The sequence below is a fragment of the Anticarsia gemmatalis genome, chromosome 12 (assembly GCF_050436995.1).
Source record: "Anticarsia gemmatalis isolate Benzon Research Colony breed Stoneville strain chromosome 12, ilAntGemm2 primary, whole genome shotgun sequence".
Lineage (NCBI taxonomy): Eukaryota > Metazoa > Arthropoda > Insecta > Lepidoptera > Erebidae > Anticarsia > Anticarsia gemmatalis.
This window is the reverse complement of record NC_134756.1, coordinates 12452129-12466004: the sequence shown is the minus strand read 5'-3', so window position 1 is coordinate 12466004 and position 13876 is coordinate 12452129. Positions and strand designations below refer to the sequence as shown.

Genomic DNA, 13876 nt, shown 5'->3' with positions numbered 1-13876 from the left:
AAAAATTTATACTCCGGTGTATTTATGACTTTTAAAAACTCGTTTTGATGCTCTCGTTTATTATGTTTGTCTGGTGACAAATAATATCTTTCTTACACGAGTGTGTTTGGTCGAAGTATGATCAATTGTTATATGACTAATTATATAAAAGGATTAGTCCTTCGTTTATATAATAAACGGCTAGTTCACGGCTTGTAGATAAGTGTCGGTTAACTTGTCTAATAGATAACTTACTTACTCCGTTGGCTCAACGACCCAAAATGTGTCTTGGCCTCCGACACGAGAGAGCGCCACTTCGCCCGATCTAATAGATAAAGTAACCGCTAATTTAACCAGTATCGGCTATGGGTCTCATAGCTCATAACAATTCATTTGTTAAAACTGTCATGAAGTTATTTCAAAATGGTTGTTCTTCGATTTAACACTAGTGCGATTCGATACAGCCGGTACTACTAAGTATCGAGAGTTTGACATTTAAAATGTGCTGCAAAATAGTTCAAACGGCGCCCGCTAGAGGCACTGCTCAGATTTTCGTACAAAATTTACTAAAAAACGGCTAGTGTACTATGTCTCTACGTATTTCAGAAAGTATCTATTGCACTTGGTCCAGTATAAATAGCTGCGGGTTGATAAACTCAGTCGGCTCATTTGAATACCTGTGAGAACTGATAAACATCTGATAACTCTACATTTTAATTATATCCTCGTTTTATTACTTCACGCCTCTTTCTTACAGAGTATAAGTAGATATATTACACTTTCTATTGAGTAAAATAATCGAGTTTTTAATAAGGTTTACTCTATATTGTAAAATGGTTTCTGATATTTTTTAAATTTTGGGAAAATAACTCTGACTATTTCGCAAATTTCGTGAAATAAACTTATTATTTACTTTCTTTCAATTGGTTGTTTTTATTGCATTGCATTTTTTTTAACGTTATAATTATTTGGTTCCAAAATAATTTTATTCGTCTCTACAAAAAAATAAAAACATTGGACATAAACTATAGCAAGAGTAGAAACATTAAACCGGAATTTGAAAGATAAATAAATAAATATTGCATGTATTATACTAATAGGATGTTGTTAAAAGATTGCAATTTGACCAAGTAAAGTGCGTTCGCATTCCAACCGTGACGTGAATTTTAATGAAAATTAAGGCCAATTTACCTCAACAATGTGAATTCTGAAAATACATACATTATTATATTCTTACTTAAACACCAAGATGTAAGAAAATAATTGATGAAAATATATTATTCAATTGAAAAAAAAATAGATTTTTTTGTAATCCAAAAGGTGCTTATCTCAGAAACTACTTTATTTTTGCAGTACATTTTAAATGGCAAACTCTCGGTAGGTACTATGAAAACCTTCAAGTAAAGTAGTAATAAATTGACTACGGTTATATTATTCAGTTACTTGTATAATTAATTATATGCATGACACATAGAAGATTAATTGGCTGTGAATGAATTCTTGTCAACTTGTTACTTGATCAAAATTAATGATTTCTCTAGGCGGAAGAAAGTTGTATTATGTTGTGGATTGTGCAATAGTGTAGTGTCAAGATCGCAGTATGTGTTGGAAATTAATTAATAGCGATTAATTAAATTATTTTATATCAATAATTTTATAAAATCGTGTAGTAAGTTAATATCATGGAACTTGTAAGGTAACTATTCAGATATTATTCTGAATGAAACGTTTAATTTTAGTAAGAACTATGCCGATAGTTTTTGGACTAGACTAGACTTTGACAAAAGACCGGATTCACGTCGAACGAAATGATTTGTATTAGAATAGTACATAGTTAAAAAAAAGTAATCACGCAATATAAGCAAGGGCTAACCTCTCTTTATATTCGGGAGGAAATCTTTTTGTCCATCAGTGAGACAGTTACAGGCTAAAAAACTACAAAAAGTTACCCTCTTAGCAAAATGGAAAGGAGAAAACATATTATAGTAGTTGTTTAACTAAAATAGGTTTACGATGATGACGTATAGTGTATTTATGAATAAGGGGGTTAGTTTTTGCTAGTTTACCAAAGACGGGAATGGCTGTAATACCCATACATCTTCAGTTTCCTTACTTTACTCATTTATTTATTGATTAAACATCTTTAAAACAGTAATTTAGTAGATGTCCCACTAAACCTAGTGGTCAACCTAGTGGTCAACCTAGTGTCAAAGTTGTTCAAGCCCCGTTTCGGGCGATTTGAACAACTTTGGCACTAGGTTGACCACTAACCATACGACAAACAACAAAACAAAACTACCGATGGAGTTTGATAGTAGGATCGATATTATCGAAGTTTAAGCCGGTAGATAGCTTTACTACTTATTACTTAACAGGTATAAGTGTCACACATCTGTCAAACACCATTGGATACAAGCTTGATGTTACGTTTATGTAATATTTATTATGTATTGAGAGCAAAATTATTATACACAGTTTATTAGGAGTGGCTTTTTCAACCGACGAACAAGGCTATGGCGCAATGGATGAAGTTATAGCCATACTGCTATTATTGTACTTGGTGATGTAGGTTCGATACCTGAAAATCTTTTTGTAGCCTATAGATTTTGTTTCTCTGTACACAATTATAACCGCAATTTTGTATATTTCTCTGTAATTGTAACGTAGGTAGTATGAGAAAATAATCGTGTTAAAATTAAGTTTCTAAGTATAAGTGATCAACTTTAATAGTTTGGTTTTGCTAGAGTTGAGGTTCTTGGCCCCATCACTGCTAGGTAAGGCCTTACTCCCGGAATGAGGGAGGGGCCTATAGTAGCTTTCGAGTTCACCACGCTGGCAATGTGCGGGTTGGGGACTGTACATGCTCTCAAGAAATAAATAGATAAAGAAAAATATAGCCTTATAAATTGATAATTGATTAGGTATAACCGTTTTAAAAGACAAGAGAGTTTTAATCTACTTTTGTAATCTAGACCGCTAGAATTTCACACTGATCTTGTACTTAAGAAAGTCTTTGAGAAACTTGATTCGTAAGAAAAAACAAAGTTAGTGTCACTTATAAAACCAGGTTAAGAACGAGGTTTATTTTTAAAACCGAGTGAAGACAAACATAGCTCAAAGTTGGTTTATAACTGTATGTGTTGAGCGGATACAGTTCGAAATAATACGTATATAGTTCTTTCTACTTATATGTCATGTTATCATTCCGATAGTCTGCTATTTCAACGGTACAATTAAAACATTACACTAGTATTAACAAAGGGAAAACCAAAGTATTCGTATGTAAGAATTTGCCAGTTAGTTTTATCTCTAATTGATCTTCAACAATGAAATTCTTTGTGTTAAACATTTAGTAGAACAAAATAAAATACAAAGGCTTTCAACGTGTAAAGGTCGTGTGCTCATCATCCGTAAAAACAATGCCGATTCGACACACATACCAAACACCTTCCCTCATACATCATCATCACATAAAACTCAGAAGAAAAAAGCTCATGTCCATCAAAACCACGAAGCTGTACATGTGTGTAAATCTACAGCAAGACAAGGACACATACCGGACAGTCCGCGGTGCACAATCTACTACTCGATGACTTATAACGGTCACTCCACAACGCGCCGAGTCAACGGCACCGACAACGGATCATTCACACACAACCCGAAACAATACACCAACCAAATAACAATTATATCTACAACTTTACTCATCAAAATTTAACTAAAAAATACAAACGACAAAACAAGACATTCACCTGTGGTAGGCGCGCGCGCACTGGCCGCCAAGCGCAAGCGCCCGCCCGCAGAACCCGTTTCGTAGAAAAAAGCGCTCCTTCCCGCCTCCGCCGCCGTCATAGCGACCCTTTGCATATTCCCCTGCTCACTATTTATCATTACGACGCCTCTATCAGGAATTTCTTCGAGCCTCTCCGGCACAAGTTGCGCGTCTGGCGGCTCGACGCGCTGACCCGCGACGTTGGCGCGTTCTATCAAATCCACTTGATTAGCCACACCGTTTACTACTGCGTTAGGATTTCTCGGTATCGCAATCGGTATTCTGCCATAAACAGGTTTGTTTGTGTACTTCTGTGAGCTATCTATGTTGTGTGGATTAGCAAAAGCGTTTACTTTCAATATTTCGTTCGCTTGCTGCAGGAGCCGTCGCTGTATCGTTTCTATCTCGGTCCTCGATGCTCTCGAGTTCTCGGACAGCTCGGCTATCAGTTGATTGACGTTGAATTCAGCCATTTTGTTGGTCATCACTTGTGAGGTGGAGGCTTCAGGTTCCCTGGCATTATCTTTGAGATCTTTCTTGGCCTTGACTTTCATGTCTCGGTTGTCTGGAGGGGTGACGACTATCGTTGGTATATCTTCTTTGGGACTAGATTCTTTTTTGCCGCGTTTCACTTTCTTTACAATTCTGCTTGCCATTACATTGTTATGTTAATGGTGATTGCTTCAAGTTGTAAATGCATTTTACATTGATTGTTCTCATCGGTTTTATTTGTCTTTAAATGGAATTAACGTGAGTTTGGACCTCGAGTTTTATTGAGGCTACTGATTTAATTATTTAGCGGCTGTATGTTAATTTGTACCGAAGTTGTTATCAGTCTAGTAGTGCGCTTAACATGAATTAATCTGGTCTTGTATTGGAATTCCTGCCGTAATTTATGGAACTTATCGGTGGTAATTGCGATAGAGGAGTGTCGTAAAATAAAGTTTGAGAAGTGGTTACAACATTGATTTAATTAACTTACTTTTATGGATATTCTTTAAATTTTGTTGAACATAGTATCAAACCTTAAATCAATGCATTAAGACATATGCATTTGAGCTCAACAATTCGTTGATAGTAGTAATGTTGGTGGCACAATAAACAAAATTAAAAATAAAACAGGAATCTTATTAAAAAGAAACATAGAAGGTGACTAACAACGGTCATAACAAAAGAAAATAAATGTTTTTATTTGAAAACAACTTGTTTCCAAAATAGCCCTATTCAATACAAATTCTACTCAAACACATAAACATAGAATTCATTATAAATTGGCAAATTTAATACATTTTCCTCAAACTATGAATCATACGTCACAGTGCGTATACTGGTATATATTTTCGAGTAGCAAATAATGAGACTCGTTAGCTCAGTTGGTCAGAGCACCGCATTCAGAAACTATCAAGAACCAGCGGAGGGCGAAGGTTCAAATCCTTCACGAGTCAGGAATTACTTTTTGAATTATATTAATATTTTCTCGATTCCTATTACAGACATGTAGCATGTTACAGAAAGACAAAACTTTTACGTCTGGGCGAAGCTTGTTAGCACAGACATGTGTTTTTATACACCATAAGACCACAATGGGAGCCATGTATAAAACAGTAGGAAATTATAGTTTTTATATTCCTAGTTTCGACTCTGCTATACCTACATAATATTTTTGTTTATGAAAACCCAATTTAGAGAAAACTCTTACATTTTTTCATTAACACATAAAATGTCATCATATCAACTGCATCAGAGCCAATTTCGGCCATCTTATTTTATTGAACTTTTTTATATGATTGTTTGTATAAATATACTTGAATCTATGTGTGTTGGTGAATAAACCAGACCCATGTCACAAAATTATAGGTCTCCTAAATCAGCTAGAACACTGTGTACAATGCAGTAACAAGGCAACAAATCTCGAATGGAACTGGATTTCTCGTGCACTACCTAATCGGAACCGACTAATTTTATTTACGATAGCTCAGACGCATAAACTTACTACTATGTTGAGCTCTACTATTGTTTTGATTTGCATGAAACTTTAACGTATAAATGCATTCTAAGATTCTACAAAGCAGGTAGATTTTTTGGCAATTCTTTTCTTCTAGCCTAATGGTAAAAATGCTATTTTTTGTTCGAAATGGAAAGATTATTTGTTTTACTGCAACGTGTAGGCAGAGGAGTACGAAATGAAACCACGTTTAGCTATTTTACAATACTTATGGCTCCCATGCAAAAGAGAGGGAGTCTATAGCGATATTAGGTGCTTTACCACCATGATACTATATGGAAATATAAAGCAGACGACCTTAATCCAAAAAAAACTTGTTTTACTGAAGATACTGCGAAAATTAAGTAACACGATCGGTGGCTAAAGCTATATGTTACTTCACTAACTAAAGTTACTTTTCTCAAGATTTAGTAAAAAGACTGCTACGATGAGCAAAGTCACGGTCAAAAGATCGTGTTAAATGAACCGACTTTTTTAATAAGTGGTTACGTTATAGTTTGTAATATATTAAGCTTTTTATGGTAAGGTCTTTGTCTAACAAATGAACTGCGGTTAGAGGAACTCATACGTGAAATAGCTGTTGTTTGAGTAATTGAGTATGATACTCTACTTAACAATATAATTACTTTATTCTAAGTTGTTCAGTATTAATAGTTACGTTATTTTTGCAAGGGGATTATATTCTTATACTATCGGGAGGATACACCTTACTTCCTAAAATAAAGATTTAGCAAGAAAGATTGAAAGAGAACCATTTTTTGCATTTATAGAACTCAAGAAGGTAAAGGTAAGAGGGTTATAGAAAGCTCACACGAATTACCATTACCACTATTGTTGGTTTCATACGTAATAGGGGAAGCATATTGCCCTAACCAGGAATCGAATCCGAAACCGGTCAGTAGTCGCAGATAATACTGTCCAAACCACAAAAGCAATTCTAACGATAGACTTATTGTTTTCATAAACCTCGACTTCTCTATAGTCCATAGTATACCTCTAAGTTAACAAGTCAACACACGACATAGTTTTGTTTCGTAACCTTTTGTTACAATTAGTTATGGGAAGTTTACCATGATATTTCCCAAGTAAGCCTACCACGCATTGTTTTCACACCTCGGCCTCTCTACAGTGTACTATGGGAATTTAAATTGTGTCAACTGTACATGTGGGAATGGTCATGATCTCACTTTGCATCTTCAACTCTGTGTGAAATCTTCAACTTTTTGCGAAATGTTTTTAGTGATAAGATTTATGTTGAATTTGGTCTAAATACTGCTTAAGTTCTGTGGGGTGATTTCCTACGACTAGACTATCAGCAACCGGCTAGCTATCGAACACTGATCCGTTTTGTAAAACTGATCAGTGTCTTTTGTTTTCACAAACCGAATTTCTTTAAGTAATTTTAAATATTTTTGGGATGGATGACCAGAGTTGACCAGACGTTGCGTCTGGTCAATCGACCGAGGGATCTGGAAACTCAGGGGAGATGCCTTTGCTCAGCAGTGGGACATAGAAACAGGCTAATTAAAAAAAAATAACAAAAATTTGTCTATCATTAGCACCAACTATAGAAAGTCACGCTACTTGTCTGGGCTTTTACAAATAATTCGCGTCCAAAATTACTGTTTGTGGATCACAAATACTTGTTCTATTTAGGGGTTGAAATGACGTAATAAACTACGTCACGGGCGCCATGGCTTACAAAATGTTATATGCGAAATTCGACGATTTTGATTCTGGACGAATCGTGCTCACTTGTAGGTTTTTACTATAAAAATATCCTAGTTTTCATTCAGTAACAATTTATTTCTTATTAAAGGTTTTAGGAAGTTACCCATTATGTTAATCAAGTATATGATAACTGACTTAATATCTCAGATAAATTTCTTCGTTATCAAACTTATATCGTAATCATGATCTAGATTTTCTAACATTTATATGAAATGTGAACACTAAGTACTCTAGAAAAACCAGTTTTATGTATTTAATGAGAGTATTTCGTAAAACTAGACGCAATTATATTTGCTTTCCATAACGATTTAATTACTAACTTTACTTAGTATTGCCAGCGCATTGCCTATCAAAGGTATAATTTAGTTAATTTATTATCTTAGAACTAGGTATTAAGATTTTCTCAAGTCCGTTTTTTTTCAAAATGTGATAGAAGTTGGAATCTATTAATATTATATTTCTTTTTGCAATATTATGCATTGATAAATTGATTACTGTTTTATTATTATTTTGATCTCATGTCATTTTTTTAAAGACACCTCCCGCACTAAGAATTGTGTCGCGGGGACTTTTACAAACATACAAACAACGGACACAAAGAACAACCAGACCCGAAACAATTGATTGTGGATCGCACAGATAATTGTTCCGTGTGGGAATCGAACCCACGTCCTCCCGTGGTGACCTTAACCACTGCGCGACGAAGGCATTTAAAACAAATCACTTTGCCCGACCCGGGAATCAAACACGAAATCATTTTTATCACAGTGACTCTACAGTACCACTTAACTTAGATACATTAAGCTTCATAAAGATGTAATCATGAAAAAATCCTTGAATTTTTTGGCCATCAATCTAAATATCACCCGCGCCAGTATTGCTTAACCTAGCCACTCCTTACCTATGTACTGAACAATGATTTTTATTTGACACTTGATTTTGAATAGATATTACCATTATGGTACATGACCAAATGCAGTTACAATAGATTATTAGCATATAGTGTCAAGTAGATGCAAATGTGCATCAATTGATTTCTTAGAGATTATTGTTATTGTCGACTATAAATATATTAATAAATGTTCTAGGTACTAAGTTTGGTAGAGTTAGTGAATTCGTATTTTGGATGTATAAGCGTTTGGATAGAATAGAAAAGGATCAAGGACTTTTTACAGCCACACAACTAAGTACAGAACCTTGGCAAACTTAATTTGTCTAGATTCTAATGAATAATTATGTGTTTTATTTCCAAAATTAAGTAGCCGTATCATACAAACTACCATCAGTTGGATAAGCCTGCTGGTCACTTAGTTAATTTTTTTTATTTATATTCCTTTGCTAGCCGCTAACCTTTGCAATGATTTCTACAAGTTGTTGAACTATAGAAAATAAGACATTTCTTTATTTTCCTTAGTAAGCAAATACTAAGAATTAGGTTTTTACTACATCCCAATATATGTATGACGTAGGTACATACCTCCGGCAGCCAAACCTTTCCTAAAAGGCTCTCTTTCAAACTGTTAGACTGAAGTAGTACTTAATAATGATGTAACATGTAAAACGCATGTAATTGAGTTGCTCGCTATAAAAGGTGTTGTAGGCGTAAGATTGCAATCGGTTGCTCATCAAGTTTACGCTTTATTTCCACTGGGTTCGGTTTCCGGATGACGTTAACATAGATACACTTGGCTAGAAGCTAATTTTATTTAACTGTTCAAACGGTTTATTAGGAAGCTAAGAGAATAAAATTTTAATGACACTTACTATGTTCAACAAAACTTAAATGAAATTGTTTAAAAGGATTATTTAAGTTTTCTTGTGGGAATATTTTTGTAGTAGCTAAGAGTTTGGATGATTTTAGTTTTAAAAATGGCACTCAATTGAACTACTTACCTAAATGAGTTTTAAATTAAGATAAAACAAATGTATGTTTTGTAAAACCATATGTACTCGAACGTTTGTATAGCTCCTTGGATAAAAAATCTGTAATCCCGATAATTTTCCGTGTAGGTATAAAAGTTATCCGATCATCAAATATTGTATGGGAATTTTATTGACAACACTCAAATAAGTCATTACCATTTTAACATCACTAACTTATCATTTATACATTTTCAAGTACGTCACCAAAATAAGAAACACATAATAATAATAACATAAGTACATAATAATAACAAATAATTGTACCTCATGACTCACGCGTACAAATGATAGCTTTCTCTTAAACTCACTGTTCGAGTAAACTTGTGGTTTTAAGTTTGTCAAGACGACGCGGTAAAGGGCTCAGTTATGTAATTGTATGTTTTATGGAGAAATTTTGACGATGAGACATACAACAAAAAACAACAAAAAATACGTTCTCAATATTGACATATTCAGAACGTATTTTTTTGGGTTATGTTGGATATTTCAATTTGAAATTTAATGAAAAAAATGATATAAATAAGGACGAAAGTGACGTTATTTGTTGTTTAATGCTGTAATTTAATTCCTAAATTAGTGAATTTAAAGATAAATATTGTTAATAAATTCTGAGCTAAATGTTTTATCAATGTACGTCATTATTGAATTTAATATCGTCTTAGTAGAACTTAGCGCGGGGAAAACAAACATTACCTAACGAGTACTAAATCGGAAAAATAAGCTTTAAACTTAGAAAAAAATATTTTCAAAGGGCTTTATAACAATAAAGAATTGATATTATTTCTTCACGCATTTGATAGAATGAATTTTCAAATAAAAATCTTAGCTCAAAATAAACGCATATTTTAATTTATCAAGTTGTTACTCTACCACTTTACAGTAATAAATAACAACAGAAGCTCGATTCTCTTCTATTATCCGACAACCGGCTATCTATCTAGAAATTTAATACGAAAATCTGTTTAGCGTCTCTACCTATTTAAGACCTATTTTGGCGAATGTCAAACTGTCGATACTCGACAGTACCGACTGTAGAGAATTGCGCTACTGTTGTAATTTATTACACTAGTTACAGCCTAAAGTATTCTCAACAAAAGCGCTATAAACAACACAGGCACGCCTCTCGACATTTATTACTGAATAGTGCTCATTTCAGTGGTTACGTTCGCTCAATTCACTGATGATTCACTGCTGTGTCGTAGGTGCTCACTCCTATGAAACTATGATGATCCGGGTTGCTACCAACATGGAGTGGAGGCATATTCTCCGAGTAAGGGTCTTAAGGCAAAATGCATATGGGGGGCACTGGAGTGTTTTTTAGGTCCCAGGGTTCTCTCAGTAGCGCATGTAACGGATGGTTATCGGGGTGGTTTTTTAGTGGAATCACCACATAACCTGCAATTTCCTCCCCTAGGGATAGCAGGTATCCGAAGGGATTTTTCCCCCCGTAAAAAAAAAAAAAAAAAAAAAAAAAAAAAAAAAAAAAAAAAAAAAAAAAAAAGGTGCTCACTCCTACGGTATAATGCACCTGAATGACATCACTAAACGCTGTGAGAAAGGTAAACGTGTGCGTTGACCAATATTTTGGCTTTAGATAAAATATTTATTGCGTTATTGAATTATCTTATGACGATTTTAGTTATATACATTGAAATTGAACTGAAAATGTAACAGTAAAAAATGTTATAGTAACGGGGGAAAATATATGACCTATTCTCTCTTATGTGACGCAAGCGAAATTGCGCGGGTCAGCTAGTACATAATAATTATAATAATGGATAGTGTCTCATATTTACGAAGATATTAGTAGAAGCTTATTATATTCAGGAGGTTTTCTGGCCTCTGCCTACCTCTATAGCAAAAATGCGTGATCTTATGCATGTATGTGTTAAGAGATAAAGTTTTTCTTTAGTTACGTCACTTGTTTTTAAGTCATTTATTGAAAGTCACTTAAAGTAATGAGCAGAAAGAAATTACTTGTCATATATACTTATGTAATGTTTGTACGCTGAGAGATTTAACAACATTGAATCATGCTTTATTCAATACACACAACAATCATCAGCAGACATACTTTAAACATGAAGTATGGTTTTGCTTTTTCCATCCAGAAAATTTAAATATGCATAAAATATTGGTGACTTGAACAAAGTTATCAATTGTATCGTTTTAGCAAATAATGTAATTCGGTTAATAATTAACTCTATATTTATATAGCTACTCTTAGCACAAAATCACATAAAATTATCAGATAACATCCCGTCATAGGGGATTACAAAAGAATAAGCATTATTAATGATTCAATAATGCAATTTCCTACACACTGTATCGTTTTAGTATCAAAAGTTTTACATATAAAACTATTTCACATAAATTAATTTCTTTCAAAATTCGTTAGGGGCGCTGATGGAGTTTCCATACTAAGTTCGTGTATATACTTGAAATAAATAGTTCAAAAGTAATAGGAAATAACGCCCTGAATAGCTCACAGATACCTGATTACAAACTAAATAGTGCTTATAATCTAAGAATAGCCTAGACCATTGTGGTCCAACTTCCTTCCTTACCGAACGGTACTGTAAGTAATTAGAAACAATTAAAAGCAAGCCATTGTGAGCGGTCATCCAACTGTGGTTCCTTGCTACTATTGTTTGGTCAATGACATGTTGTAGCCAAAACTGAGATGTTGCAAGCACATACTTTCTCTGCTATGTGAGGAACAAGTGTGGTTATGAGACTGGTTGTATTTTTAAGTGTGTATGACAACTCCTGCACGATGAATAATGTTAAAAAACGGGTACATTTCACAATAAGTAAACAACGAGTATAAAGTAGAAACGATTGATAATAAAGTTAGCTCTTCGGATAATCATTAAACCCAATGTCTTTTGCGAATTTTGAAGTTACTATTTTCCCAAAAATAAATCTACTGGGCATATTGAAAGGTATATAAGACTTATGTTGAAAAACATAAAAAACTATTTTCTAAAGATTATTAGTTCAACGAAATCACAGATGACGTTTCGAGGATGTAAACTTATTCACACGTACTGTATACTAACATCGCGGTTGCCTAATACGTACCTAATTTGTTTATTGTATGCAGCTATGAATTTAATGAAACTGTTAATACAACTGTCAACTGTCATTGCTAACTTTATTTGGTGACAGTTGTCAAGCCATAGCTTTCCGGCGACGCAAGCCTTTCTACCAATAACACAAATCATTCTGGATGGAAACATTCGAAGGTGGAAATAATTAAAATAATTGCGTGAAGATACTATCTGATTTTTTATTTCGTTTTGTCTTCAGTCAGTACCTTAAATAAACCTTATCTGCGTTTGCGTAATTGAAAGTAGCCGTTAAACAAATTGTCACTGCTGTCTATCAGTAGTCAGTCATAAGAAATAAAGAAAGCAATAGTCTGTGATTCATAACGATATCCCCATATGATAATTCATTGTAATTAATTACGGAACACGGTAATAGAAGTTAGCATAGTATTTAGAGAAACTCGCATACATTTTACTTTAAAAACTACTACACATTTTTTACATAACTCTAGCGTATTTTTTTTCATCGCGCCTTATTGGAAATCAAAGATGGTTTTGCTAGATTTGGATACTTATTAACATGGCAAACTTATTGCTTTGTACGTGTTGCAGATATTTTTTTAAGACAAATCTTCGCACCCAGTGTTTTCGTATGTTTAATAATGATGTTCTCTTAGAACAACTTAAACTATGTTTATATAGAAGCAATGATTCGTATAATATAGAACTGTAAACTTTTCCTTTCATAAAACTATCTAACGTAAATCAGGCCTAAATATCGTAGAAGTCGCAAAAAACTAGTTTCGTATCATTTCTAAAAACAATTGACATTTGAAACCCAAAAAATCGTGCCAGTAAACTACATTACAATAAAATACAATTGTTATATTAATAAATATAAATTGTGAAGCATTAACCGAAATAACAACAAGAAGAGGCCACTAGTTTAAATTCACGTAATTCAGGCATTGCGGTTACGTAGAAATGGTGCTACCAGATAACCGCAAACAATAAAATATGCGCTACTAAACTCTTTTCAAATATAAAAGACAAAGTTTTATGATTTTTTATCGTCACAGATCTTGAAAACGTTATGATTAGATTCTTATCTGCACGTTTAGTCATTTTATAAAACAACTGATCTTTAAAACGTTAAGTTTGTTTTATTTTCTACATTTTTATACCCAACTGAAACGCAAACAAGGGTAATGTGTTTGTACCGAAAGCTTAAAGGCAAACTAATCATTTATTGTACTGTAATTTAGGCACTTTAAAGTAACAATCTTAGGACAGCCAAGTTGAAGCCAATATAGAGCAATCAACTTATGTATTGGAAAAGGGCTTTAAGAACTCTTACGTTCTTTAAAGAACTAGGCAAAATATTATTATAAAAATCTTATTAATAGTTAAGTA

General features: G+C 33.6%; 1 protein-coding gene and 1 non-coding gene across 8 annotated transcripts in view; one reads left to right on the top strand and one right to left on the bottom strand.

The window, feature by feature from the left end:
* Window positions 1–13876, bottom strand: part of LOC142977402 (uncharacterized) — a 74763-nt gene that overhangs the window by 34743 nt on the left and 26144 nt on the right. For 4 of the 7 annotated variants that reach the window (XM_076121285.1, XM_076121283.1, XM_076121282.1 and 1 more), the window contains exon 2: window positions 3732–4484. The exons of 2 other annotated variants lie outside the window; for them this stretch is intronic. In XM_076121285.1, coding sequence (XP_075977400.1) covers window positions 3732–4407 — 676 coding nt within the window. In that variant the 5' untranslated portion in view covers window positions 4408–4484. One more of the 7 variants, XM_076121287.1, reaches the window with a different exon arrangement.
* On the top strand, window positions 5110–5196 carry TRNAL-CAG (transfer RNA leucine (anticodon CAG)). Its single transcript is given in 2 exon segments — window positions 5110–5147; window positions 5161–5196. It is a non-coding gene; the product is annotated as a tRNA-Leu (tRNA).